Source organism: Phalacrocorax aristotelis, chromosome W, assembly GCF_949628215.1.
Source record: "Phalacrocorax aristotelis chromosome W, bGulAri2.1, whole genome shotgun sequence".
Classification (NCBI taxonomy): domain Eukaryota; kingdom Metazoa; phylum Chordata; class Aves; order Suliformes; family Phalacrocoracidae; genus Phalacrocorax; species Phalacrocorax aristotelis.
The window spans coordinates 5,717,761-5,744,781 of NC_134310.1; the positions used below are offsets into that span (position 1 = coordinate 5,717,761).

Sequence of the window (27,021 nt, forward strand, 5' to 3'; positions counted from 1 at the left end):
GCAGTTCGAGGTGCTGACAGCGGGTGCTGGGCTCCCCAGGGAGCCGGGTGCTTCTGTGAATGCCATGGGTGGCCCTGCAGCGCGAAGACCGGCACGCCCCTCTGTCCCTTAGAGGCCGGCAGCTGGGTGACATGAGTTGCCAGGTCTCAGCTCACCACCACCCACATCCCAAAACACCTCCTTGGCAGAAGGGATGGAAAGGACCTGTGCTGCCTCCAGAACGGGGCAAATTCAGTCATTTTTGGGGCTGCCCCATGAGTACACAGCATCTCCCCTCCTCACACCAGGAGCAGCTGTGCCCAGCAACTCTTCACCTTCTCCCTGACAGCATCAGCCTTGCCGACAGGTAGTGATTTGTAGATATTTTAAACCCAACTCAAATTGCTGGTTTGCGGCACGGCCCCGGCCGCTGCCACGCGGGGCGGGCGAGGGCTGCGGGGAGAAGGCTGAGCCCGCCTGGGTGCTGGGTGAGCCCCTTCTCCTGGCCCTGCCGGGCACCCACATCACAGGGTGCACTCATTACTGTGGCGATTAATCTCTGGTGCATCATCAGCATCTGTGCAACCGTGGGGTCCTTCTCCCCTGCCCCTGGAGTACAGCCCCCTTCATTAGCACCCAGAAAATGTTGGGTTTCTGGCTGGGAAAACACAGCAGATATATACATTAAACATCAAATTATAAAATTAACAGATTCAAACTGAGGATAATTTGCATGTGCAAATTAACTTAATTACCACTCTTCCTCCCCCGAGCGCCACGGCATGCTGGGGAAGGGCCAGGCACAGCCACGGCCGGTGGCAGGTGCTGGGGACCCAGTGGTGTACTTTTGAGGGGGCCGTTGCCAGCTGGGGAGGTTTGGGGGGCGACTGCAATGGTCCCAGCCCAGTGAATGCAGGGACATGCGTGCGCACACACACACACACGCACACGCATGCATGTATCCATGCACGCCCGCCCAGCGGCACAAAGGCGGCTCTGTGGTGCGGTGCTCAGCTCCCGGCCCAGGTGGGCGACGTTGGCACAGCGCGGGGTGCCTGAAAGGCAGGCCTGTGTGCGGGCAGCCTGCCCGCCAGGGCTGCCAGCACGGCCTCGCCGCCGGCACCCAGCGCCGCAGAGCCTGGGGGCAGCGAGCCAGCACCGGGCGCCTGCCCCAGCAGCCTCGGCTGCAGCTGGAAAGCCCAGGGAGACGCGTTCCCTGCGCTGCAGGGTGTGCACACGTGTGCACACATCCGCTCGCACATGTACACACGTGCATGTGTGCGAATGCACACGCCGGCGTGCATGCGGAGGCGTGCACACACATAGGCACACACACGCACGCGTGCATGCGTGCGCACATGGAAGCAGGCAGACATGCACGTATGATATTTACACACCCGTGCATACATGCATGCAGAAGCACAGCCATGCACACACGTGTGCGCTCAGCCCTGCCCCAGTCTCCCCCCATTACCGTGCTGCTGTCACCGCATCCCCCCGCGTGCCTCAGTTTCCCCACCTTCCCAGCCACGACACCCTCAGCACCACCTCGCTCCACGTGCAGCACCCATGGGTGCCTGTGCTGCCTTGCACCCTCCCCACCTAGACACCAACCCCTGGCCCACACCAGCAGCACCCACAGGGTCCCCACCCTCCAGAGGGCCAGGCAGTTCCAAGGGCAGATGGAAGCCATCCCTCCGGAGCAGCACCCACTCCACGGGCACAGGGCTGACACCCCCCCACCCCGCTCCCTATTCCGGCAGCCAGCTGCTGCTCCTGGATCCAGGCGCAGGAAAACACCAGGAGCTCTGGGCTGGGATAAGGCAGAATTAAGAGAACAACTTGTTGGGAATTGTCTCCCCCTTCTATCTGTCTCTCTCCTATTCATAGTCCAGCTTTTTTTTATCTTCCCAGCCTCCGTTGCGGCACAGCCCAACCCTTGGGTGCCCCTGTGCCCGGAGCATCCCTGCACCAGCACACAGCGCTGAGTGCTGCGGGTGCCTGGCCAAGGGGAGAGAATTGGGTCAGCCTGGGACGATGCTGTACGATTCCCAGTTTGCCCAGTTCATCCCATTAAGAGGGCTGCTGAGCCCTTAAGGCAGGGCCTTCCTGCAGGTGCAGGCAGGCGGCGAGCAGCGGCTGGCTAATTAGGAGTGAGGCAATTAGCTGGGGTTAAGGTCGCTGCTCAGGGCAGGGCTGGAAGTGGGTGCGGGGGGGTGGGGGTTTGTTGGCAGGACCAGAGCTGGGTGCCCTGCCTGGCACCCCCCCAGCCCCCCAGGGAGGGCTGTGGGTGGGTGGGCGCACTTGGGGCTGGGTGCAGGGGATGTTCCCCCAAAAATTATGCTGATGGCTGGTTCCACACGGGGAGGAGAGGACCCCCAAGCCATGGTGCCTGACCCCCCTGAGCAGCCATGCCCCATGCCAGGACCCCCCTGGGTGTGGTGGGACAGCCAGTGTCCCTGTCCCCTTGGGCCCGCTGTGCACCAGGTCCCTCTGGGGACCAGCCCTGTGTCCTCCTCCCCCCACAAGGCGCCCTCCCCGCTGGGAGGAAAGGAGGGCAGGGTGCTGCTGGGGGTACATCACCTTGTGGGTGGGGGGTGGGGCCCCTGTCCTGGGGAGGGGACCCTGTCAGGGCCCTCATCCAGGGGCTCTGCCAGTGAGGATGGGAGCTACTGTGAAGGCACTGCTCCCCAAAACCCCTGCCTGGGCCCCAGCAGGGCTCAGGGGACCAGGGGTGTCCGGGTGGGGTGCGTGGCATGGGATCTCGTGCCATGCTGTGCCGGAGGCGGCAGGTGTGCTGGGACAGGCCTGGGGGGCCGCAGCTCCACTTCATGCTGCCCCGCGTGCTCAGCATGCACGAGGTTGGCGGGGTGCACACAAATGGGGGCTGACCTTCCTCCTTAACCCCCCCTCCAGCCAGCTGGGAGACAGTCCCCCCATCAGAGACTGGCACTGCTCATCACACATGTGGCTGCAGGATTTACAGCGAGCCAATTAGCTCCTCTTCAACTCACTCTATTTCCGAAAGGTCAAATAAACCCCACAGCCTGGGAATAAATCTCGGTACAGAGGCTGCAGACGAGAATAGCCCTCCCCGAACTGCAGTTTTCCAGACTGCCGGCCAAAATCCCTACCCGTGAGAATTCCTGTGACCATCACAGCTGCAGGATGTTGGGGTGTTGTGGGGTGCTTGGGGTGCCATGGGATGTTGGGGTACCATGGGATGCTGGGGTGCCACAGTATGTTGGCGATGCTTGGAGGATGTATGAGAATTGGGGAGGAATTAATTCAGAGGAGTGTTAATTAGCCTTAATTAGTCTGAGTTTGGCCAGCGCGGGGAGCTGAGGGCTGGGGGGTTGTGTGAATAGGTCAAGGGGCTCAGCGGTGTCCCCTCGGTGTTTCCCTGGTGACGGTGACTCAGGTGCTGAGTCACAGCCATGGTTTCCTTCCCCTGGAGACTCCCCCTTCCAGCACGGGCAGCCCAGTGTCTCCCCTGCCCTGGTGGTGGCTGTCCCCTTCCCTGCCCCGGGGACTAGGAGGGACTGGAGGAGAGACAGGAAGAGGTGAATCACCGGCAGTGGTGTGAGAAAATTCCTGCTTGCCAGTGCAGGCTGAGCGCTGGGCACAACTCAGTGCACCGATGACACCGAGGCAGGTAGGAGACGTGCTGCCACAGCACCGGCAGCTCTGCGGGGTCCGTGCTTTGCTTCTCTGGAAACCCAAGCGGCTGCAGAGCCGTGACACTGGAGGTCGGTGGCATTGCCCGTGGCGCACCCCGGCACCTTTGGCGGGGCTGAGCTGAGATTTCCTGTGCTGAGCATCTGCCCGGGGTGGGGGGCAGATGGTTTATTTCTGACTAGCCTGATTTGGGTTTTTTTTTGGGAAAGTTCAGCTAAAACAGGCTGGGAAGCAGATGGTGGTGGGGGAACCGGTGGTGAAGCATGGAAGCAGTGAAAGCAAAGCACCTTCTCCTGCCGCGCTCAGTCCCCACCCCATGTGTCAGCCCCAGCCCCTGGTGTGCCCCCCCGACACCCACCCTGGCATCCCCTGCACCCTGGGGTGAGGAGGTTTGGCCTCCCCTCGTTGCAGTCAGGCAGTGCCGGTGGGCCATAGAGCAGCTCTGGGCCCTCGGTGCGAGGGGAAACTGAGGCGGGGGCTGGGGGTGTCACACCGGCTGGCAGTGCCGGGAGGGGAAGGGGGGGACAGGGACCCCCTTGTGTGAGGGGAAACTGAGGCAGGGGGCTGGGGACATGGTCGTGCTACCTCTCCAGTGCCAGGGAGGGGAAGGAGGCGGGGGGGAGCCCTTTTGCAGGAGGAAACTGAGGCGGGGGGGCAGGGATGTGCTCAGCAACGAAAGGGGGGGTATCCCCTTCCCGGGAAGGGTGCGAGGCTGCAGCACGGGGTCCCCCCGCCTCTCCATGCCGGGAAAAGGGGGGAAACTGAGGCAGGGGACGGGCAGGGGTGGGGGTCGGTCCCGGTCCCAGTCCCAGCCCCAGCCCCTCCCGTGCCGGGGAAGGCAGAGAGGGGGATGCCCTTTTGCCGGGGTGGGGGCGGGCAGGCCGGGCCGACTCCCCCCGCCTGTCCCCTCCTCTCCGCGCCGGGGGCGGGGGGGCCCGAGGCCGGGCCGGGCCGCCTCCCCGGGGCGGGGGCGGCGGCTCCGACAGCGCCGTTATTGCCGGAGCGGCCCATGTGCAGCCGCAGCCACCAAGCGGGCCCGGCTTCGGGCCCGGCCGCGGCCCGCCCCCCCCCCCCAAAGCTCCCCCGCCCCCTCCCCCAGCGCCGCCCGCGGCCCCGCCCCGCCCGGGCTCCGGTGCCCCGGCGCCTCCCGCCGCGGCGTAGCGGAGCGGAGCCGAGCGGGGCCGGGCCGCGTTGCCGGTGGGCGCAGGTGCACGGTGCCCCGGACCCCCCTCTCCCCTCCCCAGGACACCCCCCCCTCCCCGGGACGGCGAGGTAAGAGCGCGGCCGGTGCCCCCGCCCCGAGCGATGCGGTCCGGTCTCCCCTCCGGTTTATCCCCCACCCCCCTCATCGGTTGTCTCCTCCCGGGGGGGGGTCGCGGGGGATGGGAGGGAACTGGGGGTGCCCCCCTTCCCCCCAGCTCTCCCCCCTCCCGCCGGCGGCGGCTGCTGCATTGGGAAGCGGCGCTTTTGTTAGCGGCTCTCCGGGCGGAGCGGACGGAACCTTGAAGGGTCACGGGCTGGAGGGGCCCCCCGGCCCCCCCGCACCCCCCGGTACCCCCAGCACCCCCAGTCCGCACTCCTCTGCTCTCCCTCCCTACACCCTGCGGCCCCCCTCCGCCGCGCCTCCCCCCCCCCCAGCACCTCCATCCTGCATCTCCATCCCCACCCCAGCACCCCGGGGGGGCCCCTCGGCACCCCAATCCTCTCCCCCCCCAGTCCCCTCCGGCACCCTGGGCACCCGCCCGGACCCCCAGCCCAGCCTGGCATCCCGGCGAGCCTCCCGGCACCCTGATCCTGCACCCCCAGCCCACCCCCGGCACCCTGGAGACCCTCCTCACACCCCGGTCCTGCACCCCCATGCCCCCCCCAGCACCCTGCACCCCCCGCAGCATCCCGATCCCACACCCCAGTCTCCCCCCAGCACCCTGATGCCGCAATCTCTCCCCAACCCAGCGCCCCGATCCATCCCCCCCGCACCCTTGAGCACCCCCCCAGCACCCCAATCCCGTACCTGGCCCACCCATCCCCTCCACCCAGCACCCAGTCCCACCTCCTGTCCCCTTCCACATCCCCATCCCACCCATCAGCACCCCGGGCCAGCACCCCAGCCCCGGGACACGGTGATGGGCACAAGGGGCTGGGGGGTTCCTCTGAACTGGCAGGATAGAGACTGGGGGTGAGGGGGGGTGTCCCTGCTTCATCGGGCTCCGTTTTGCCTCCACCGCCTCTTTGGGAAGCAGCCAGGGCTTGCTGTTGGGGGGGGCAGGAAAAGGAGGGGGCCTGGTGTGTGCCCCCCACCCCAGGCAGCCTCTGCTGGGCTGTGGGAGTGGAGGGGCTGAAATGGGGGGGCCCAGCCAATGCAGCCCCTGAAAGGGCAGCAGGGAGCGGCAAGGGCTCACCCTTCGGGGGTTGATGGTAGGGTCCCCCCCACGATAACACTGCAGGGCTGCGGGGGGCAGAGCCCCCACAAATTGAGGGGGGTGCCCAGCTCTGTCTCGCTGGAGCTGTAACTTTTCCCATGGTGGGGCCACGCCTGGCCAAAGTGGGGCACCTGCTGTGCATGGAGGGGGGCTGGCACCCTCCAGCATCAGGGTAGGGCTGGGGACCCCCATGTAGGCAGCACCAGCAGGGCTGGGGGGCCCCATCCCCCCTTTTGGGGCTCAGCACTGTCGTGCCATCTGTGGATTTTGGGGGGGTAACCCTAAAATAACACAGGGTGGGGGGCTCTGAGCCTGACCCAAATCCTGCCCTGTCGCCTTCTCTGTGGGGTGCCCTGGGCAACCCCAGCCCCCAACTCCGGCCCCCCCAGGCCTGGCCTCCCTCGCTCCCACATAACCCAGAGCAGTTGGGGTGCTGCCCCCCACCCCGAGCCCCCACCTGCCCTGCCCAGCCCCTCTGGATTCCCCCCTAGGGGTGGGAGGGTTGGGGAGCCTTGTCCCAGCGTGGGGGGCTTTGGGGGGGCCCAGCACCCCCCATGGGAGTGGGGGGGCAGCAGGAATGTGCCATCAGCTTGGGGTGACCTTGGGTGAACACTGCCTCCCGCCGTGCCTCAGTTTCCCCTCCATCAAATACAACTATAAGCAGCAGAGGGGACACCGCCCCCCCCCCCGTGTTGAGTGCTGAACCTGACCCCTCCACCCACCCTGTGGAGTAAGGGTGGGGGGTTTGCCACGAGCACCCCCCCCATCGGGAACACCCATGTCCACTTGTCCCCAGCGCCTGGGAGAGGTTGTCCTCCCCCGGCTCCCCACTCCAGTGCCTTCACCCCAATCTCTTCGGCTCTGGGTTGGTCCCAGGGTTGCCCCAGAGGGGCCAGATCCTCCTCCGGGGATGCACTGGGGGGGATGGCTGAGCCCCCTGTCCCATCATGCTGAGATAGCTGTGGGGAAGGGATGCACTGGCTTGGGGGGGGCCCTCCTTCACCACCCCCCCGGGCAATTTTAGCCATGATTTAGGGCCTGAACTGGTGACACTAGAGGGCAGCTCACGGCTCCGCACACAGCCGGAGGGTGCAGGATCTGGCCCTGGGTGCCAGGACCCTGCCAGCGTGGTGTGCCCCCCCCACCACACCCAGCCATGGGGGGTGTTTGCAGGTGCGTGTCCCCACTGGGTGCCGGGGGCTGGATCCAGGCAGGTGCTGAGGTGAGCGCAGGCAGCGATGCTTGTCCCAGCCCCGCCGAGACGCCCCTTTTGCAGAGTCCCTGGGGTGACACGGGAATTGGGTCACCGCTGTCACTGGGGCACGTGGCTGCAGTGGGGAGGTTTTGTGCATGGGGGGAGCTGGAGATGGTCCCTGAGGGGATGAGATTCAGGCTTTGAGGATGCTGAGGGGCAGCTCAGCCCCCACCAGCAGTGACCGTGCCGCCGGCGTTTTGGCGGTGGGGGAGACGGTTCCTTTCCCGCCCCCCCAGGAGCCGCTTCCCGAGGTGGTTTTGCTGCCGTTCACATAAACAAAGGGAAATCACCAAATTCAACCCCCCGGCAGTGGCGAAGCCACTGGCAAACTGGGCTGCGCTGCCCGGTGACCGCAGTGGGTTGGAGGTGGCCATGCATGCGTGTTACATGCATGTGCATGCGTGTGCACGCGTGTGGGTGCGCCGCTGTCGGTGGCGGAGCTGCCCCTGGCTGAGGGGGGGTTGCAGGGACCCCAGTGCTCTCCCTAAAGCAGGAGGTTTTCGGTGGCTTTGCAGCCCTCCAAGCCCTGCCAGGAGCCTGAAGTCACGGGGCAGCGTGGTGACGCGCCAGGCTGGGTGTCACCGTCCCCCTCACATGCCCCCTCAGCCCTCAGAGCCAGCATCCCTTGCAGCTTGCTTTGCACATGCCACGTGATGGTTTGGCTCCCAGTTAAACCAGTGGCTTCTGGGAGGCCTCCCAGTTAAACCAGTGACTCCTGGGAGGGCTCTTCCCTCCCCACCAGCTCTGCCATACCAGGGCTGGGAGGGCTCAGCTTGGCCAGGAGGCCCATGCCGGCGTGATGCTCGCCGGGTACCGGAGCTGGATGCAGATCCCTGCTGCAGTGCTGGACGCAGTTTGTATCCTTAGACAAGCTCGAGTATTTTTAATTAAACCTGCCAGTTTGAACGCAATTTAATTTTTCAGTGGGCTGAGCTGTGCTGGCCCCTTGGTGTGTCTCCCACGCCGGGGCCGCTCCAGCCGTATCTATTTCCTGGCATTGGATTTGGTGAGGTTTTTTCCTACCAAGTGCAGACCAGTGGCTTCCCCCATGCCTCTCTCTGTGCCAGGCGAGCAGCCCAGACGGGATGGTTTCATGGTGGTGCTGGTGCGGTGGCACCCAGCGTGCGTTTGGCAACATAAACAGTAGTAAAGAAAACCAAGAGCAAGCCCGGTTCCATCTGGGCTGTGCCGCTGCGCCTGCTTTAACCTGTTCGAGTCATCATAACCTGATTGCTGCTGGTGTCATGGGTGCTACATCCGAGGGGGCTCCAGGGTCTCTTCTTCCCATCCCGCCATCCCCAGGATGGCGATAGAGGTGGATGCTGGAGCGTTGTATCCAAAAGGATGCTGCTGTACCCCGGGAAGTGCCCAGCCCCACCACAGAGGGGACCCGGTGGTGCTGGGGACCCCCCACTCATCCCCAGGGACCCTCAGGCTTCAGTTGCGTCCCTCGCGGTGGGGTGATGGAGGTTTCCATTCCCTTCGTGAAGGCAGGAGGGAGAAGAGCGATCGTCTGATGCAGAGGAGATCCCAGCGGGGCTGCCTTGTGCTAACAGGATTTTACTCCCTATTTAATTACAATTTTGTCAAATTAAAAAAATAAAAGGGGGGGAAAAAAGATCCCTCTTGTCTCTTTGTGCCGGTTCCCAGCAGCCGGTTAATTAAAGAGTGACTGGTGAAGCCACTGGTCCCCAGAGGAGGTCCCAGGGGACCCCAGCCCTGAGGCTTGGCATTCACACCTTGGTTCCAGTTCCTCCCAGTTCGGCCCACGTGCGAGGCCGGCCGCAACTGTGGTTGTGGCAGTGGCGGTGTGCTGCCGTGCCGTGGCTAATCCCCCGTTCTTTCCTGTGTAATCCCACCTGCCGGGATAATCTCATCAACCCCGGCCGCGCCGCGGTCGAGCTCCGTGCTGGGTTTGGTGCTGGATGGATCTGGCAGGGCAGGGGGACACAATGTGGTGGCCCTGGGGGAGCGGCGGCTGTGGGCACATCCTCGGCAGGGCGAAACGGGGCTGCGGATGCTCGTGGGACGTGAGGGCATTGGGTGGGGAAACTGAGGCACGGAGCGGGGGACAGCATGTGGCTTTGCAGTAGCTGGGGATGAGGAGAGGTGGGTGGCAGCCGCCCCCATCCCAGCACCGCAAAAAACCCACGGTGCCAGAGGAGGGCGGGATGGGAAGAGGCAGCGGTGGCAGCACCCACGTGCCCCCCAGAGAGACCAATCCGGCCCCAATTTGGGCAGTGGGAATGTAACTGGCTTCTATTATCAGCCCCATCCATCATCTTCCGCCGGGGGACATCGAAATAAGGCACCGGGAAATTAGGAAGCGTTAAGAAGGCGATTTGGGAGGCTGGGAGCTGGGATCTGTCCTTGCCCCGCGCGGGGCCGGATCCTGCCCAGGGCAGCAGGTAGGGAGCATGGAGCTGCAAATAACCCCGGCAGCTGCCCCGGCACCGGCTGCGCCCTATCCTTCGTGTCACCTTTCAGGCAGTGAGCCGGCACGGCATGAGGTCAGCGGTGGGAATAGCCTGGGAGCACAGCCCAGGGCCTGATCCTGCCTGGCTGGGCTGGGAGGGGCTGTCAGGCCTCGCTGGTGTGGGGGTGCTCTGCTTCCGCCCCCCTGCAGCACCCCAGTCAGAGCCAGGGTGCACATGCAAGGTGCATTGCACAGCCCCTGCAGCTTGCACATGCCACATGTGCTCGACAGCCCTGTGCACACATGTGCATGTTTACACCAGCCCTACCTGCAGATGTGTGCGTGTCGCCATGCGTGCACAACAGCCGCACACACACAGCCCAATGTGTGCACACAGACACAGAGCCCTGTGTGCAGACACGCACACCGCTCCTGTGCACACCCACCCCTGCACGCCCCTGACATGCATGACAGCCGGTGCAGACACCCACACACACGACACCCCGTGCAGAGACACCTGCACACACATGACATGGTGCACACACACGACATGCTGACACCTGCACACATGACACTTGGTGCACACACACCAGCACACACATGTGCCAGACATGTGCCAGCCGGTGCACACACCAACACCTACACACAGATGACACGTGGTGCACACACGCCTGCACACAGATGACACCCGGTGCGCACACACCGGCACATGCACATGACACCTGGTGCCCACACGCCTGCACACGTGTGCCAGCTGGTGCATATGCTGACACCTACACACATGTGCCAGCCGGTGCACACACATGACACCCGGTGCACACACTGACACCTGCACGCACACATATGACACGGTGCACACACACACTTGCACACATGTGACGCCCCATGCACACCCCCCCGCACACAGATGACACCCGGCACATCTGGCAGGGCCACCCCGGGGACAGGGACCTTTGTCACCTGTCCTGGTGTGAGCTTGGTGGCGCCGGTGGCCGGGAGCATGCGGCGGCGGTGGGAGGGGGCCGGGGCCGTGCCGGCCTGGCGGGCACCCGCGGCTGAGCAGGCTTTGCCGGCGCTGGCAGGAGAACAAGGAGCTGTTTCGAGGGCAGCGAGGAAACACCTGAACTTCCGGCGCGGCGGTGAGCGCAGAGGCGGCAGCGCTGGGCGCGCGCCCGCAAACAATGGCCCTTTGTTCCGTGCTGCCGCTGGCATCCCACATCCCATCCCATATCCCATCTCGCATACCCATCCCGTCCCGCATCCCACATCCCATCCTGCATCCCGCATACCCATCCTGCATCCCATCCTGCATCCCATATCCCCCATCCTTCATCCTGTGTCCCGCATCCCATCCTGTATCCTATCTTACATCCCATCCTGCACCCCGTCCCACATCCTGTTCTGCATCCCACATCCCAGCCTCCATCCCATATCCTAGCCTGCGTCCCACGTCCCATCCTGTGTCCTGCATCCGACCCTGCATCCCATCTTTCATCCCATCCTACCCCGCATCCCACCCTGCACCCCGCATCCCACGCCACATACTGCGTCCCATCCCACATCCCATCCCACGTCCCTTCCCATGCCCTGGCAGTGCCGCAGCGCCAGCACCCACACTAGTCCGGCTCCAGTGCATCCCACAGCCCAGTCGGGGCTCAGGGTGCCCCCGAGGGTGCAATGGAGCCTGCAGCCTCACTGGGGGAGGAGGAGGAGGAGGCCGCCAGGCGAATGCTGGGCTCACGTGCTGTAGCCCATGCCACGGCACCGGCAGCCGCTTCCCACCCTTCTGGCACACTGGCTGTGCCGGGAGCAGGTTTGCTGGATCTGGCCGTGGCTCCTGTCCCCATGGGTCCCCGTCCCTTGGTTTCCCCAGGGGGTGGGTGGCTCGGAGGAGGGGAGTGGGGTCGCAGAGTGGGCCCCCTGGGAGGGCACACACCCCGCTGGCAGCTCTAGGGCCACCATCACCTTGGGGACAGTGTGATGCTGGGGAGGGCACACAGTGGGGCCCTGGGGGGACCCCGGGAGCTTCAGCCCCCCAGTGCTTGCCCACACCCCTCTCTCCTCTCCATGCTCTTTGACCAAGCCAATATTTAATCTTATTTAACTACAAATAAGTGTTCTGAAGCGTAGAAATCTGAACTTGAGACGCCTGGGCTTGGAGCAATTAAAAGCCCCATTTTCCCGGCTGGAGCAGGGCAGCAGAGCACGGCCGGCAGGGGGGAGCCCAAAATGGAAATAAAACCCACCATCAACAACTAAACTTTATTAAAGCTTAAAAAATGAGCAGGCTGAGGGGCTGAGCGCTCGCTCATGGCATCTCCAGCACCTCCTCCAGCTCCTCTGGCTCTCCTCGGCTGCTGGGATCTGTGGGTTTGTTACTGTAGGGTTGTTTTCTCGGGATGGGGGTTGTTTCTGACGGGTGCGGGTGCGTACAGCAACCTCCGTCTGGTCAATGATGGGGCTCCGTGCCCTCGTTTGTGATTGCGGGGTTCCCGCTTGGAGCTGGGCATAAACGCGGCGGTTTGTTGTTGTAGGGTCTCCCCTGCGGAGATGGGTTTGCCTGTGGGTTTTGGGATTGAACCAGGAGCTGTGTGTCCCTCTGCCTGCTCAGGGACGGGGCTCCGTGCGGCCGGGGCACCCTGGGGACATGGGCTCCATGGGGATGGGGTCACCCTGGGGATGGGGCTCCATGGGGACAGGGCTCCATGGGGATGGGGGCACCCTGGGGATGGGGCTCCATGGGGTCAGGGCTCCATGGGGACGGGGTCACCCTGGGGATGGGGCTCCATGGGGATGGGGGCTCCATGGGGATGGGGTCACCCTGGGGATGGGGGCACCCTGGGGACAGGGCTCCATGGGGACGGGGTCACCCTGGGGATGGGGCTCTCTGGGGACGGGGCTCTTTGGGGACGGGTCTCCCTGGGGACAGGGCTCCATGGGGATGGGGTCACCCTGGGGATGGGGTCACCCTGGGGATGGGGCTCCATGGGGACAGGGCTCCATGGGGACAGGGCTCCATGGGGATGTGGCACCCTGGGACAGGGTTCCTTGGGGGCATGGGCTCCATTGGGGTGAGGGCACCCTAGGGACAGAGTTCCCTGGGGATGGGGCATGCTGGGGATATGGGTGCCATGGGGATGGAGGCTCCCTGGGGACATGGTTCCTTGGGGCCAGGGCTCCCTGGGCATGGGGCACCCTGGGGTGCACAAGGGAGGTGTGGTCCAGGGGACTGGCAGGGTTTTGGGTGGGGGCTCCCAGGAGTGGTGGCCAGGCTTGGGACGGGAGCAGGGGGTTCCCCCTTCCCACGCCATGGGGAAACGCGGCATGAGACCAGAAGTGGTGACTCAGAGTGGCCAGACCTGCTCCAGCCGGCAGGACCTGTCTGCAGCCACCCACAGCCCGGGCGGCCCTGGGGCCAGGCAGATGCTGAAGCGGGGTGCCGGGGTGAGGCTGGGCAGCCTGAGGGGACCCGGCGAGGGTACAGTGCCCCTGGGGTGGCACGGGAAACTGGGGAGGACAAGGGGGGGTGAGTGCCTTTGGGGACAAGGGGGGGATGTGTGACTTTGGGGACAATGGGGACAAGGGGGATGGCTTTCTTGGGGGGGACAAGAGGGACAAGGGGGGATGAGTGCTTTTGGGGACAAGGGAATGAGTGCCCTTGGGGACAAGTGGGGGTGACAGTCTTCGGGGAGACAAGAGGGACGTGGGAGGATGTGTGTCTGTAGGGACACGTGCCTCTGGGGTTCAGCAGGACAGGGGGATCCATGTGCCCTGGGGGGACAGGGGACAAGGGCTGTGAACTGGGGGGACAGAGCAGCCATGTGCTTGGGGACAGGGGACAAGGGCTGTGAATTTTGGGGGGCACACCTGCCACCCCCACTGTCCTCTCCATGAGTTTGTTTTGGCATGAAGTGTGATGCGTCCTCGATAGGAAACCATCCTTAATATGCAGATAAGTATGTATTTAATATGCAAATTACCATGCGGCTCTGGCCAGCCACCAGCACTGCCCTGGTGTGGTGGAAGGGATGTGCCGGGGGCACCCAGCACCCAAGGGTGTCACCCGGTGGGTGTTGAAGGTGCTGACAGCACCCAGCAGCTCGTGTCACCCCTGGGCACCCACAGTGGGTGACGGGTGCGGGAATAAAGCCACCCAAAGCGACCACAGGGTCCCCACCATCCCCAAAGCCCGTGTTGGGGGGTCGGACCCCCATGATGCCTGGGGATGTCCTGGGGGGGCCTGGAGGAGGCCTGGGTGCCCACCCTGGGTGGGGTTCATGCGTGATGGGGAGGGGACAGGGATGGGGGCTATAAATGGCAGCTGTAAGCGGAGCTGGTAACCGGAGCAGGAGGCCTGGGGGGACATTTGAGCCGCCGGCGGGGCCGCGGAAGCGCCAAGGTAAATTGTGGGTGCTGTGTGTTCCCCCCGCCACCATGCCGGTGGCCCCCCATCCCTGTCACCCACATGCAGACCCCACCGATTCTGGGGTCCCCCCAACCCTCTTGGCACCCCCCAGCTCTGGGGGTGCTGACTGCCTGCAGGGCAGGGAGCGCAGCTTGGCGGGGGGGGGGGCACACATGACATGGCAGGGGACAGGGACAGCGCCAGCCCGCGGTGCCAGGTGGCCGGGGTGACATTTGCTCCATCCCCGCCATGGGGACAGCTGCTTCCTGGCTCTGCCATCTGAACCGGCCCTGGAACGGAAACCCAGGGGGGGCACTGAGCCCCCCAGCCCTGGCAGCAGCAGCAGCTGGGTTGGGGGGGGTGTTGTCTCTACAGCCTATTTCAGGGGGGTGCTATTGCTGGTGACCCCCAAACCCCCCCTCTATGGCAATGGGGGTGCCCCCCTGTGTGACCCCGAAGAGCAAGGGATGCTCTGGGGACTGGGAGCTGCATTTCGGGGGGGCTGGCAAGTGCATGGAGGGGGGCATTTTCCTTAATGCTGCTTATAAGAGCCTCATTAGCATATCTAATTGCTGATTGCTTATTGGCGCTTGGTACTTTCTAAAGGAAATTACCCCAAACAGCACATAAAATCCAGCATTAGCCCTATGAAAAGGGAAGGGATTCAGATATTGAGATAATACGGTGGCCCCCCCGTACGGGGAGGGTTGAATAACATGCCTCTCGTCAGATGCCTCCTAACGAACCCTGATGAATTAGGGGCTGGTGGCTGGTTGTACTGGGCTGCCGCTGCCATTATTCCCCCCAAAAAGATGTATTTTAAGGGATTTCAGGGCTGGTGTCCCCCCACTTTCCCAGTGCCTTTCTAGTGGGTTTATGTTCTGAGGCTGAGCCAGTGCGATGGAATCGGGGATCCCACGGGAACGAGCCGAGCGGGGATCAGCTCTGGGTGCGGCGACGGCTGGTGAGGATGGGGGGGACCGCGGTGCCTCTGTCCCCACAGCGGCTTTGGGAGGGGTGTCACCCGGGTGTCACCTGGTGGGCTCGCACCGGCAGCTCCCCGTCATGCTTTGGGAGGGGACGCCATGGTGCCACTCGGGGTGTCCCATGGGTAGCCCCCCCTGAGTCCCCGGCTGTGGTGACAGCTGCCGGGGGGGGTGGTGGCTCCGGTTACGGTGACATCAGTCCTACCTTCCCACCTGGCGTGGGTGGGGGGCGCAGGCCCCCCTCCACTGGGGGTCCCTGGGGGGATTACGTGACAGCTGAGCTGCTTTCGGGACGCCGGAGCCCCCAGTGCCATCGGGGCGGCCTGTGGGGGGGACACCCACCCCCAGCTATGGGACCCAGGCATCCGGGACCCCCCCCCCCCCCGAGTGGTGGGGACAGCAGTGGCCGTGCTGTAGGGCCAGTGGCGGAGGTGGCCAGCGGAGCTCAGGTGGGCAGAGCAGGGTGCTGGGGGGGGGGGCGGGAGCAGGAGCCATGCCCAGACACCACGGGGAAGGGCTCCTATCCCCAGGAGGAGAATGGGGGCAGCATATCCCCCCCAGCAGACGGGGAGGGGGCTGGCAGCCCCCTCTTTGGGTTCACAGGGACCCCACTGTGCTTGGGGATCACTGCAGTCCCCCTTTATCAGCCCCTGGAAATGAGGGCATTGGGGGGGGTACAAAACTGGGGGGCTGTCCTCCCTTCCTCCCCATCACCCCCGTGTCATGAGGTGGGGGAGATGCTGCAGGGCTGGGGTGGGGAGGACAGGGTGGGGGGCTGCCCCCCCGCCCGGGATTTGTGTGCAGAGGGTGAGGGTACTTTCAAATGGGGAAACTGAGGCACAGAGCAAGGGGCTCCAGCAGGGACAAGGACAAGGGACATGGCTGAGGCTGTTCAGCCGCTCAGTGTCGGAGACATCTTGGCTGGAGACCCCCAACCCCCCAGGAGCACCCACTGCAACCCCAGCACGGCCGCCCTGTCCCTACCTGCTGCCTCAGTTTCCCCATAGCCATGTTGGGGACCAGCACAGTGTCTGTCCCCTCTCCTCCGCCACCGCCGTGAATGGGTCCCTGTTTGTCCCCCGTCCCTGTGCCGTGCCCCTCTCCCCACCAGCCCCCTCCTCCTCGCTTCCTTCGCTGCCTTTTCTTCGCCTGCACAATCGCAGGCATTTATGTCGCCAGAGGCTCCGGTTACCCCACGTCTGCTCGCTGTCACCACGCAGGCTGGGGGGACGGTAACACCAGCCCCCCCCGCTAGGGGTTACAGGCGCCTGAGGTAGTGACACGACCTCCCCGCGCCCTAAATCCCACCCGGCGTGGGTGGATTCTCAGGTGGCTGATATATGCTGAACCTTGGGCTGATTTTTGGGGTCCCCCTTCCCTACAGTGCCTAGGGACCCCAAAGGAATGCTTAAATTTTGTGATTTTTGGATGTTGCTGGTGTTGGTCAGTGTTGGGGGGAGTTACAGCATGAGGACATCATTACCCAAGCGGGACAGTTCATTTGGGTAATGAGGCTGGGCTCGGAGCCTCCAGCAGCCAGCCCTTAAAGGGAAAGCTTGGGGGGGGGGCATTAGGGGAGCCCACTAATTCAGCTCAGGTGGTAAAAGCCTCTGAGAAGTTAATTACAGCAATTAAATTGTTAATGGCTTTTATAAAACAGCCCACACACAAAAAATAGATTAAAAAATTGGAATTTCCAGGCTGGGACCCAGGGGACGGGGCCCATCCCGGCTGGTTTGTCACCCACGGCACACCACAGGCACAGCCGGGCCGGTGGCAGTGTGCTGTGGGTGACAAACCTGCAGCTGCGTGTTCCAGAAGCAGCTCATTTCTCTCTTTTTTGAGGAAAAATCTCCCCCATCCCACTCCTTGGCATGAACTCGGCAGCAACACCAAACCTCTGGGTTACTTTTGATGTTTGCTGTGGTTGTGCCATGGTTGTGCCGCTGGCGCTGCCGGCTCAGCTGTGCCAGGCTTTGAGGCATGGTTTGCTCTTGCAGGCACCCGTCGGTTATTTTTAATAGAAATATATAAAATAATTTAATAAGGGGTGGTGCTGTTTGCTCCTTGGGCAAGTGGGGAAACTGAGGCACAGCCCCGTTCCACGGCTGGGTATCCCGGCCCCACGTGGCGTGGGCCTTCCCCGGGAGGCCACTGGGAAGGTGGGTGTCCCTGGGGACTGTGACACTGTGGGGATGGGGTTGGGTGTCCCTGGGGTCCCTGACACCCTGGCGACATTGCTGGATGTCCTGGGGGCTGTGAGACCGTGAGGATGGAGAAAGTTGTCCCCAGGGGCTGTGACACCATGGGGATGTTGTTGCACATCCCTGGGCTCCATGACACTGTGGGGACAGAGTTGGATGCCCCTGGGGGCTGTGAAACTGTGGGGACTGGGTCAGCTGTCCCTGGGGTCCATGACACCATGGGGATGGGGTCAGCTGTCCCCAGGGGCTGTGATGCCAGGGTCAGGTCCCACTGGGGTCAGGTCCTACCCAGGGACTGTGACACAGCGGTGTCAGGGTCAGATGTCCCCAGAGGCTGTGACACCGCAGAGGGGACCGGGATGGGGACAGTGCGGGGTCTCACCCGGGGCTGGTGACACCACAGAGGGGACAAGGTCGAGTCTCCCCACTGGCACCGCCCGGCGTCCAGGCGCCGTGACCCCCAGCCCTGCACAATGTCACCCCCCCAGCTCGCCGCAGGGGACGCGGCGGCAGGAGGGCGATGGTTCGATCGAACCTGCTCCCCGCTCTCACGGAATTGATAATCAATTAAATCTCTGCCTGGCTGCTAATTACCCAGCCCTAGCCCTGTCCCCGCTGCCCCACGGGGACAGGTGGCAGGGCGGTGGCAGTGGCCAGGTGCGGTGTGGGGAGGGTGGCCGTGGCACTGGGGCTGTCCGGCGGTGGGGGTGCCATGGCACGTGGTGCACTGATGTGTCCCCAGGGATTTCCCCGTGGCATTTTTGGATGGGGGCAGAGTCTCGCTGGCTTCCCCTATGTCCCCATATCCCCAGCCCTGCCATGCCACCACACACGGCCTTTGTTCCCCCATGGGTTGTTGGTGGTGAGCTGCCAGTAAACCCCCAGTTTGGGCCCAGTAGGCCCAGTGCGGAGCCACGCAGGCGCTGGGGGCGGCTCGGCGGGGGCACAGGGGACGCTTTTCCCAGCATATTTGAAATTCTTCAGCCGGGGAAGGACTCGCTTCCTTATCGCCAATCCCAGCCGCATCCCGTGCCGGCCCCTTGCTGCTGGCACCAGCCCAGCGCCAGCGCCTTAAGCCCCCCACCCGCCCCCTGACACCCGCCCCAGACCCCGGCACTGGTGATGGGTTTGGGGTGCAGGTGCTACAGGGAGGAGGGGGTCAGTGGCACGTAATGGCGAGGGAATGCAGGCATCTGGGTGGGTGCTGCCTCCCCTCCCACCCTCTCCCCATGCCCACAGGTGCGGTGGGTGCCCACCCGTGCTGGGGGACACTATGGGGCCACCCCTCCGTGTCCCCCTCGTCCTGTTGCTCCTGCTCGCGGTGGAGAGGACAGCCCGTGGCACCTTCCCTGAGGAGCCCAGCCCCATCGCTGTGGCTCCTGAGGACTGTGAGTACCCACACAGGGGGTCTCCGGGGGTGCAGGTTGGGGGTCAGGGTGCTGCATCAATGTGTAAGGTGGGGGACATGGCTTGGCACAGAGAGGTGATGGGATTTTGGGGTGCTTTGGGGTGAAGGCAGGAGGGAGGCACCCATGGGAAGGGGTTTTGGGGTGCTTTGGGGTGAAGGCAGGAGGGGAGCACCCATGGGAAGGGGTGTTGGGGTGCTTTGGGGTGAAGACAGGAGGGGGGCACCCATGGGCGGGGCTGGGTGAGTGTGGTGCCCTGGCTGGCTGGGGGAGCCAGGGTGGGTGGGGGTGCCCCAGCAGCTGACCCTCCCTGTGTGTTCCCCCAAGACGTGAAGCACTACGCCGTCTTCGTGGGCCACGGGACAAGCCACCCAGCTGGCCCCGAGGGTGGGGGGACCCAGCACCTCAACATCCAGCGCATCCTCAAGGTCAACCGGACCCTCTTCATCGGGGACAGGTCCGAACCGTGACACCCCAAAGCCTCCCTTCCTGACACTACCCTCCTGGCACCTGACACCCACCCCAACCCTCTTTGCTGGGGAGGGACCACACTACCTGCCCTGGGGCACCCCAAAATCTGCCATGGGGCACCTTGGGAGGCTCTGGTGGGGCTGGCCCTGCCCTGGTGATGCTCATTGCCCACCCCAGCACCCCACATCTCCCCAGTGGGGTGGCAGTGGATCCCGCACCCACCTAACATGCCTCACTGGGGGGCACATCCCCGGGGTGCCCCCAGCATCGCAGCTGGGAGCCCTGAAGGGAGGTGACACCCGTGTCCCCCTCCCCAGGGACAATGTCTACCGCGTGAGCCTGGAGCCCGCTGGTGCCAGCGAGATGCGCTACCACCGGGTAAGTGCCTAGTCCCCGGGTGCTGGGGCGTCCTGGGGGGGGCTGCTGGCTTCACCCCAGCCCCATGCTGGGTTTTCTCCCCGCCCCCAGAAGCTGACGTGGCGCTCGAACCAGCATGACATCAGCATCTGCCGGATGAAGGGGAAACACGAGGTATGCAGGAGAGGGGGTCCGCACCCTATGAGACCCCCCGGGTGGGGACTGAGCACCCTCTGCACCCCGTGTCACTCAGACAAAGCCACCCTGTCCCCCCCGGTGTCACCCTCTGCCTCCACGCTCCCTGCCAGCGGTTGTGTCTCTGTGATTTATTGGCTGCTTGGATAATTGGGTTTGTAATTAATTATTTGGGGCACATGGATCGGGGCAGGCACAGCCCAGCATCTGGCAGAAATCCAATTTCCAGGTCCCATAAATGCCTTTTTTGGGTTGAAAACAACCCCCAAGCCAGACCCTCGCAGCAGTGGAGGCCTGGGTGGGAGCACGTAGAGGTGGGGCAGGGGGGCTCTGGGAGCCCAGGGGTGACGGTCCCCTCTCGCCGGCACAGGCAGAGTGCCGTAACTTCATCAAGGTGCTGCTGGTGCGGAATGAGAGCCTGCTCTTTGTCTGCGGCACCAACGCCTTCAACCCTGTCTGCGCCAACTACAGCGTGAGTCACCCATCCTCCCGCCGGGATGGAGATACCTGGGACCCCACGTGTCACCCCCACTGTGTCCGGGTGACCGGCTCCGTGGGCAGGGGATGCTCCTGCCTGCACCGCCGGGGCAGCCCGGACCCCGCTGCCCATGTGGCATCGCTCACGGTCCCGTCTCACCCGCTATAGATGGACACGCTGGAGCCCATCGGGGACAACATCAGCGGCATGGCCCGGTGTCCCTATGACCCTAAGCACGCCAACGTGGCCCTCTTCACAGGTGAGCGGTGGCACTGCCGAAGCCACGCCAGGCGCTCTGCCCGCTGTCCCTCACCCCACGCCCTGCTGATGCCCCTCTCCCATGCAGGGGGGATGCTCTTCACCGCCACGGTGACGGATTTCCTGGCCATTGATGCCGTCATCTACCGCAGCCTCGGGGACAGCCCGACCCTCCGAACCGTCAAACACGACTCCAAATGGTTCAAAGGTGCCTCCTGTGGTGTGGTGCCCACCATGTGCCACACAGCACCGGTCCCCATCCCCTTTGACACCATCCTGGGACAACCCTGACTCTGCCACTGTCCCCACAGAGCCCTACTTCGTGCACGCCGTGGAATGGAAGAGCCACGTCTACTTCTTCTTCCGGGAGATCGCCATGGAGTTCAACTATCTGGAGAAGGTGGGAGACAACCCCACGGTGACCCAAGATACCCAGGGTGGGGACAGGGACAAGGGGATGGTCATTGGGGTTGGGTAGCAGGTGGTAATGGGTGTCCATCTCATAGGTGGTGGTGTCCCGGGTGGCCCGGGTGTGCAAGAACGACATGGGGGGCTCGCAGCGGGTGCTGGAGAAGCAGTGGACCTCCTTCCTCAAGGCCCGGCTCAACTGCTCTGTGCCGGGTGACTCACACTTCTACTTCAACGTCATCCAAGCCGTGACGGACATCCTGGAGCTGGACGGCCGCCCCGTGGTGCTGGCTGTCTTCTCCACACCTACCAACAGGTCAGACCCCTGGGGCTGGGCTGGGACCCCTCCGTGCACCCCAGTGCCTGTGGAGGCTGTGGGGGACATGGCAGATGGGTTGAGGTGTTCACGCCATGCCCACGTCTCCCCAGCATCCCCGGCTCGGCTGTCTGTGCCTTTGATATGACCCAAGTGGCCGCTGTCTTTGAGGGACGTTTCCGGGAGCAAAAATCGCCCGAATCCATCTGGACACCCGTGCCTGAGGACATGGTGCCAAAGCCCCGGTGAGCGACGTGCCGTGGGGGCAGGGATGGGGACATCCAGGCTGGGATCGGCAGGAAGGGGCATGGGGATAGAGGTGGGAACAGGGGTGGGGACAGGGACAGCTGGGGTCTCTGCGGGGAGAGCAATGGGAGTGGGCATAGGGACAGGGATGATCAGGGCTGGTACCCACAGGGAGGGTGGTAGAGATGGGGACAGGGACAGGGACAGGGTTGGCAAGGGCTGGTGCTAGCAGGGACAGTGGTGGGGATGGGGAAAGGGACAGGGATGGGGACAGGGACTGGGACAGCAACAGTGACAGCCAGGACTAGTACTGGCAGGGCCGGGGACAGGCAGGGCTGGGGACAAGGCCGGGTGGCCATGGGGACACTGAGCTGTGCCGCGGCCGCAGGCCCGGGTGCTGTGCGTCCCCGGGGATGCGCTACAACTCCTCCAGCACCTTCCCCGACGAGATCCTCAACTTCGTCAAGACGCATCCGCTGATGGACGAGGCGGTGCCGTCCCTGGGCAACGTGCCCTGGATCCTCCGCACCATGAGCCGGTGAGCACCCCGGGGCAGGATCTGGCCCAGGGAGGGGCGGGGGTGCTGGCGGGTGCTGGTGGGTGCTGGCTGGAGCTTCTCATGCTGCCCTTGCACGTGCGTGCCAGTGTCAGGAGAGCGCTGAGAGACCTGATAAATCTCCTAAACTTTGCAGTGGAGATTGTCTCCTCCTAATTAAATCTGCCTTAATTGCTGCTTGATGGGGAATTAATCAAGCGGTGCTCTCGGGCCGTAGCCTCGCGCCGGCAGGGCAGCTGGGGCGCGTGTGGGGCTGGGGACGGGGACACAGGGGTGGAGATGGGCATGTGGGGCTGGGGATGAGCACGTGGGGATGGGGATGGGGACGGGGACATGGGGATGGGGATGGGGACACAAGGCTGGGGCTGGGCGTGTGGGGCTGGGGCTGGGGACATGAAGCTGGGAACAGGGACACAAGTCTTCAGAAGGGCATGTGGGGCTGGGGACAGGGACAGAAGGCTGGGGACAGGGACATGAGGCTGGGATGGGGACACAAGGCTGGGGACAAGGATGCAGGGCTGGGGATGGGGACACGAGGTTGGGTACGGTGATGTGGGGCTGGGAACCAGCTGGGATCCTGCCGAGGGACTGGGGGGATCTGGACTGGTTCCATGGTGGGATCTGGGAGGAATCCAGGCTGGGTCCAGGCAGGATGTGGGCAGGATCCTGAGTGGGACCTGGGCTGGGTCCTGGCTGGGATCTGGACTAGTTTCCATCTGGGATCTGCACAGCCCCTCACGCTCTCTACGGACTCCCTGCTCAGGGCCAGCCGCAGCCTGTCCATCCCCACGGGGGATCGCAGCCCCCCACCCTGCCTCAGTTTCCCCCTACCTGGGGACACGCAGGCTCCCACATGCCCCAACGCCTGCTGTGTTCACACCACACAGGTACCAGCTCCGCAAGATCGTGGTGGACAATGCAGCGGGGCCGTGGGGCAACCACACTGTGGTCTTCCTGGGCTCCAGCACGGGCACCGTCCTCAAGTTCCTCATCCAGCCCAACGCCAGCACCAGCCCTGCACCCACCCTTCCCGGCAGCCAGAGTGTCTTCCTGGAGGAGTTTGAGACCTACCACCCTGGGAGGTGGGTGCTGGGGTGGGGGAGTGGTTGGATGGTTGTTTGGGTGGGTGGTTGGATGGGTGGGTGGGTGGTTGCTTGGACAGTTGGGTGAGTAGCTGGATAGGTGGGTGGGTCAGTGCGTGGGTAGTTGGATGGTTGTTTGGGTGAGTGGGTGGATGGGTGGGAGAGTGAGTGGTTGGTCGGCTGGGTGGGTGGGTGGGTGGATGGATGAGTGGTTGGATGGATGGGGGTGGTTGGATTGATGCGAGGGTGTGGGTTGATGGATAAGATGTTTAGGGAGGGATTGATTGATGGTTGCAGGGTGACAGGGAGGATGAATGAGGTGTTTGGGGATGGATGGATGGACAAGATGATGGACGGTTGGAGGGGATGGGTCAGAGGGATGCAAGGGGTGGGTGGGTGGGTGAGTGGGGTGAGGGGTATGAGTGAGATGCCCTCCTCTAGACCAGCCTGTGCTGGGGCCAGCTCCATGGTGGGCAGGTGGGGACCAGGGCTGGGGCCACACTGAGCTCTGCCCCGTCCCCAGGTGTGGCCGGGACACGGAGGATGAGCGGCGGCTCCTGGGGCTGGAGCTGGACAAGGCAGCTGGATCCCTACTACTGGCCTTCCCCCCGTGCGTGGCCAGGGTGCCCGTGGCTCGCTGCCAGCAGCACTCGGGCTGCCTGAAGTGAGTGTGCTGGTCTCAGATGCCCCCCGGGGTGGGCAGGGGTCACTGCAGGGCGGGGCCATGGGCAGAGGGGTTACCTTCACATCCCAGGAATTTGCTCTGTCCCAGGATCCAGCTGGGAAGGGCTTGGTATGGCTGGGAGCACAGCTAGGGGAAACTGAGGCACGTTGTGGTGCAGGGCCTCGTGGGGGCCGAGGTGTCGTCCCCCTCCATGTCAAGGCTGATTCTGATGTTGCTGCTCCCTGCCAGGAGCTGCCTCGGGAGCCAGGATCCCTACTGCGGCTGGACACCCGAGGGCTCCTGCATCTTCCTGGAGCCCAACCCCAGGTAACGCTGCCAGGCCCAGGGGGATGCTGGGGGACATGGGGCAGGGGGGACAGCAGAGTCTCACGGGCTCCCCAGAGAGCATCAGCTCCTGCAACCCTCGCTACTGCTGAGACCCAGCAAACTCATCGCTTGCTGAAGCAAGACGGGAGCCGTCTGCCCAGCTATTTGGGACCAGCTGACCCCCCCAATTTGTACCCTCCCAGGGTGGCCTTCGAGCAGGACATCACCGGCAGCAGTACGTCCCACCTGGGCGAGTGCGAGGGTGAGTGTGGGGCAGGGATGGGGCTCGGGGATACAGCGGTGGCACCGCCAGGCTCCCATGGCAGCCGTCCCCTGACGTCCCGCTCCGCCATCACCCAGGGCTGGTGACAGAGAGCTTCGTGGATGAGCCGGACGGGCTGGTATCGGTGAACCTGTTGGTGATCTCCTCTGTAGCCGCCTTCGTCATCGGCACCGTCATCTCCGGCTTCAGCGTCTGCTGGTTCATCAGCCACCGGGACCGCAAGGAGTTGGCACGCCGCAAGGACAAGGAGTCCATCCTGGCGCACAGCGAGTCGGTGGTGAGCGTCAGCCGGCTGGGCGAGCGGCGGGCGCGCAGCAGGCAACCCGGCGCCTTGCTGGCCCCGCTCATGCCCAACGGTTGGCCCAAGGAGCTGGGGAAGGTCATCCAACACGACCTGGACTCGGGGGTCCTGCCCACGCCAGAGCAGACCCCGTTGCAGCAGAAACGCTGCCCCGGCGCCCTCCAAAACTGCACCTGGGAGCAGAGTCATAACATCATCAACGCCGCTTTGCGGGACCCCGGTGGATCTGGCACTGCCACCGTTGGCGCCGGTCGGCTGCACGCCGGCTCTGGCCGCTCGGCTCGCGGTATCCCCCTCTCCTGCCACGCCATCCTGGTGGACCAGGAGCTGGAGGCCGAATTCAGCGACTCCTCGGGTGATGGGCATTGGGGTCGGGACCCACAGGAGGGTCCCTGCACCCGGCAACACCCACCCGCCGGCACCCGCCGCCCACCCCGCAGCTCCTACGGTGACTTCGCCAGCACGCCGCACCCCAGCCCTGATCACCGACGGGTGGTTTCGGCACCCAGTGGGGAGGGGGGAGACTTTTCCGAGGGGCCGCCCTGGCACCCCGAGCAGCTGAACTTCAATGCCAACAATGGCACGGGCCGCCCCGCTGCCCACCTCAAGAGGAACCACACGTTCAACAGCAGCGAGGCGCTGGCGGGTGGTTACGGGTGGCACGGCACGGCACCCCGGGCACCTGGCGCTGGGCCCCCGCGGGCGCTGACGGACCTGCATCACCTCCTGCGCTACGGCATGGAGCGGACTCCCTCGGGAAAATAGGGTTCCACCATGCGTGTCCCCCCCCGGGCACTGATGGGGTCCTCCAGCTCCCTGGGGACAGGGAGGGGTGGCCAGGCAGGAGCTGCGGGCACAGGGTGAGATGCTGCATGGGCAGACGTGGGGGACAGGCACCCCCTGGGTGCCCCCGGATGGGGTTTGGGGGCGTTCCCAGCTGGCATGGGGCAGTGCCCCACGCTCCGGCTGCTTTGCCTGGGTCGCAGGGATTCCATCCATCCCATCCCCTCCCCAGGCTGGACCCAGGGCCTGCAGCACCCTGGGAGGGGGATCCCTGGGAGGCAGCAGGATGGACACACGGACATGGGCACAGCCAAGGCAGAGCAGGGCTGTGCCCCCCACGCCACAGCCCCTCGGACCTATTGGCCGTGCCAGGCACCGGGGGGGGTTTGTGGGTGCTGGCAGCACCCTGGGGACACCCAGCCAGGGGGTGCCACCGAGGTGCGTTTGTTGCGGTGATGGGACATGGTGAGCATTTGGGGTGTGGGGGGGTGGGGGGCCCCCAAATGTGTGTGTTATCTGGGGATGGGGCACACCCCCCACGGCCTGGGGTCAACCCCTGCCCACTGCCAGCTTGGGGGGGGCCTCATTCATCAACCCCCCTCTGGCAGCCCCCTCCTGGAAAGCACAGCCAGGGTGTGGGGGCAGCGCTGGGGCTGGGGGGGAGATCCCCACCAAACCCACTCTCTGCTGGCAAAGGGTGCCCTTTCGGTGCCACCCCTGCCCAGCCCCGGGGTGGCGGGCCCTCGTGGGGGTGGCAGGCTGTAAATAGGGTGGGGGGCAGCGGGCGCTCCCCCCCCGCGGCCATGCATGCGGCCGCCCGCGGTCTGTACCCCCGCGGCCCCAATAAACGCCCGTTTACCAGAGGCGACTCCCCCACTGCTGCCTTGGCACCTTCTTACCCCTGCAGGACCCCCGGCTGGGTCCAGGCACTGGGGTGCTGGCGGTGGGTGATGTGGGACACAGGGGTGGGGGGGGGATACAGGGCCTGGCTGCCCAGGGACTCCCAGTGTACAATGTCCCTTTGCATGCCCCCACCCCCTGTCCACCCACCCACACACCTCCATGCTTACCTGCCGCTGTGTACCCACCTGTGCTCACACCCCCACCCCATGTGCCCACACCCCTATGCTCACCCCCTCCCATGCCCTCACACCCCTCTACCCATTCCCCTGTGCTCACCCCCCCCAGCACCCACACCCCAGCACCCAGAACCACCCACTCCCAGCCCCTCTCCCATGCAACGAGTTCCCCGTGCTCAGCCCACAGCAGCCGCCAGCCATGGCTCGTAATGCCACGGAGCCACTCGCGCGGCTTTGCCATGATGCAGCGGGTGCCACGCGGGGGCCCTCCGCTCCCCAGCACCCATAACGTGCCGTGCCTCAGTTTCCCCCGTGCGGGTGTACGGCACTATATGCTGCCCACGGTGTGCTGGGTGGTGGGGTCCCATAAGGTCTCCGAGAGGGATGAGGGTGGGAGAGAGGGGAGTCAGTGCTGTGTCCCCCAAGAGCTGTGGGGTACAATGGGGATGTGGGGACGCCAGCACCCTG

General features: G+C 64.6%; 1 protein-coding gene across 3 annotated transcripts; it reads left to right on the forward strand.

Moving 5' to 3' along the window:
• Nucleotides 1–4,847: 4,847 nt before the first annotated feature.
• SEMA6B (semaphorin 6B) lies at nucleotides 4,848–26,350 on the forward strand. Of its 3 annotated transcripts, none has more exons than XM_075076708.1 (17): nucleotides 4,848–4,929; nucleotides 18,583–18,731; nucleotides 19,077–19,206; nucleotides 19,538–19,598; nucleotides 19,689–19,751; nucleotides 20,143–20,244; nucleotides 20,419–20,509; nucleotides 20,597–20,716; nucleotides 20,820–20,908; nucleotides 21,015–21,232; nucleotides 21,346–21,477; nucleotides 21,867–22,016; nucleotides 22,922–23,116; nucleotides 23,640–23,780; nucleotides 24,030–24,107; nucleotides 24,311–24,369; nucleotides 24,468–26,350. In XM_075076708.1, the coding sequence occupies exons 2-17, from the start codon at nucleotides 18,617–18,619 to the stop codon at nucleotides 25,454–25,456; spliced, it is 2,733 nt and encodes a 910-aa protein (XP_074932809.1). In that variant the 5' UTR covers nucleotides 4,848–4,929; nucleotides 18,583–18,616; the 3' UTR covers nucleotides 25,457–26,350. The 3 variants fall into 3 exon arrangements, with proteins under 3 accessions (XP_074932809.1, XP_074932810.1, XP_074932808.1); XM_075076709.1 differs by lacking the exon at nucleotides 4,848–4,929 and adding an exon at nucleotides 14,619–15,117; XM_075076707.1 differs by lacking the exon at nucleotides 4,848–4,929 and having other exon boundaries at nucleotides 18,337–18,731.
• The last annotated feature ends 671 nt before the right edge of the window (nucleotides 26,351–27,021 follow it).

What these genes read in the sequence shown, in the direction of transcription:
- SEMA6B (XM_075076707.1), top strand. Translation starts at nt 18,527, where the DNA reads ATGCAGGCATCTGGGTGGGTGCTGCCTCCCCTCCCACCCTCTCCCCAT. An exon ending in CGCTGTGGCTCCTGAGGACT is followed by an intron (nt 18,732 to 19,076) that starts GTGAGTACCCAC and finishes TGTTCCCCCAAG; the next exon opens with ACGTGAAGCACTACGCCGTC. An exon ending in ACCCTCTTCATCGGGGACAG is followed by an intron (nt 19,207 to 19,537) that starts GTCCGAACCGTG and finishes CCCCCTCCCCAG; the next exon opens with GGACAATGTCTACCGCGTGA.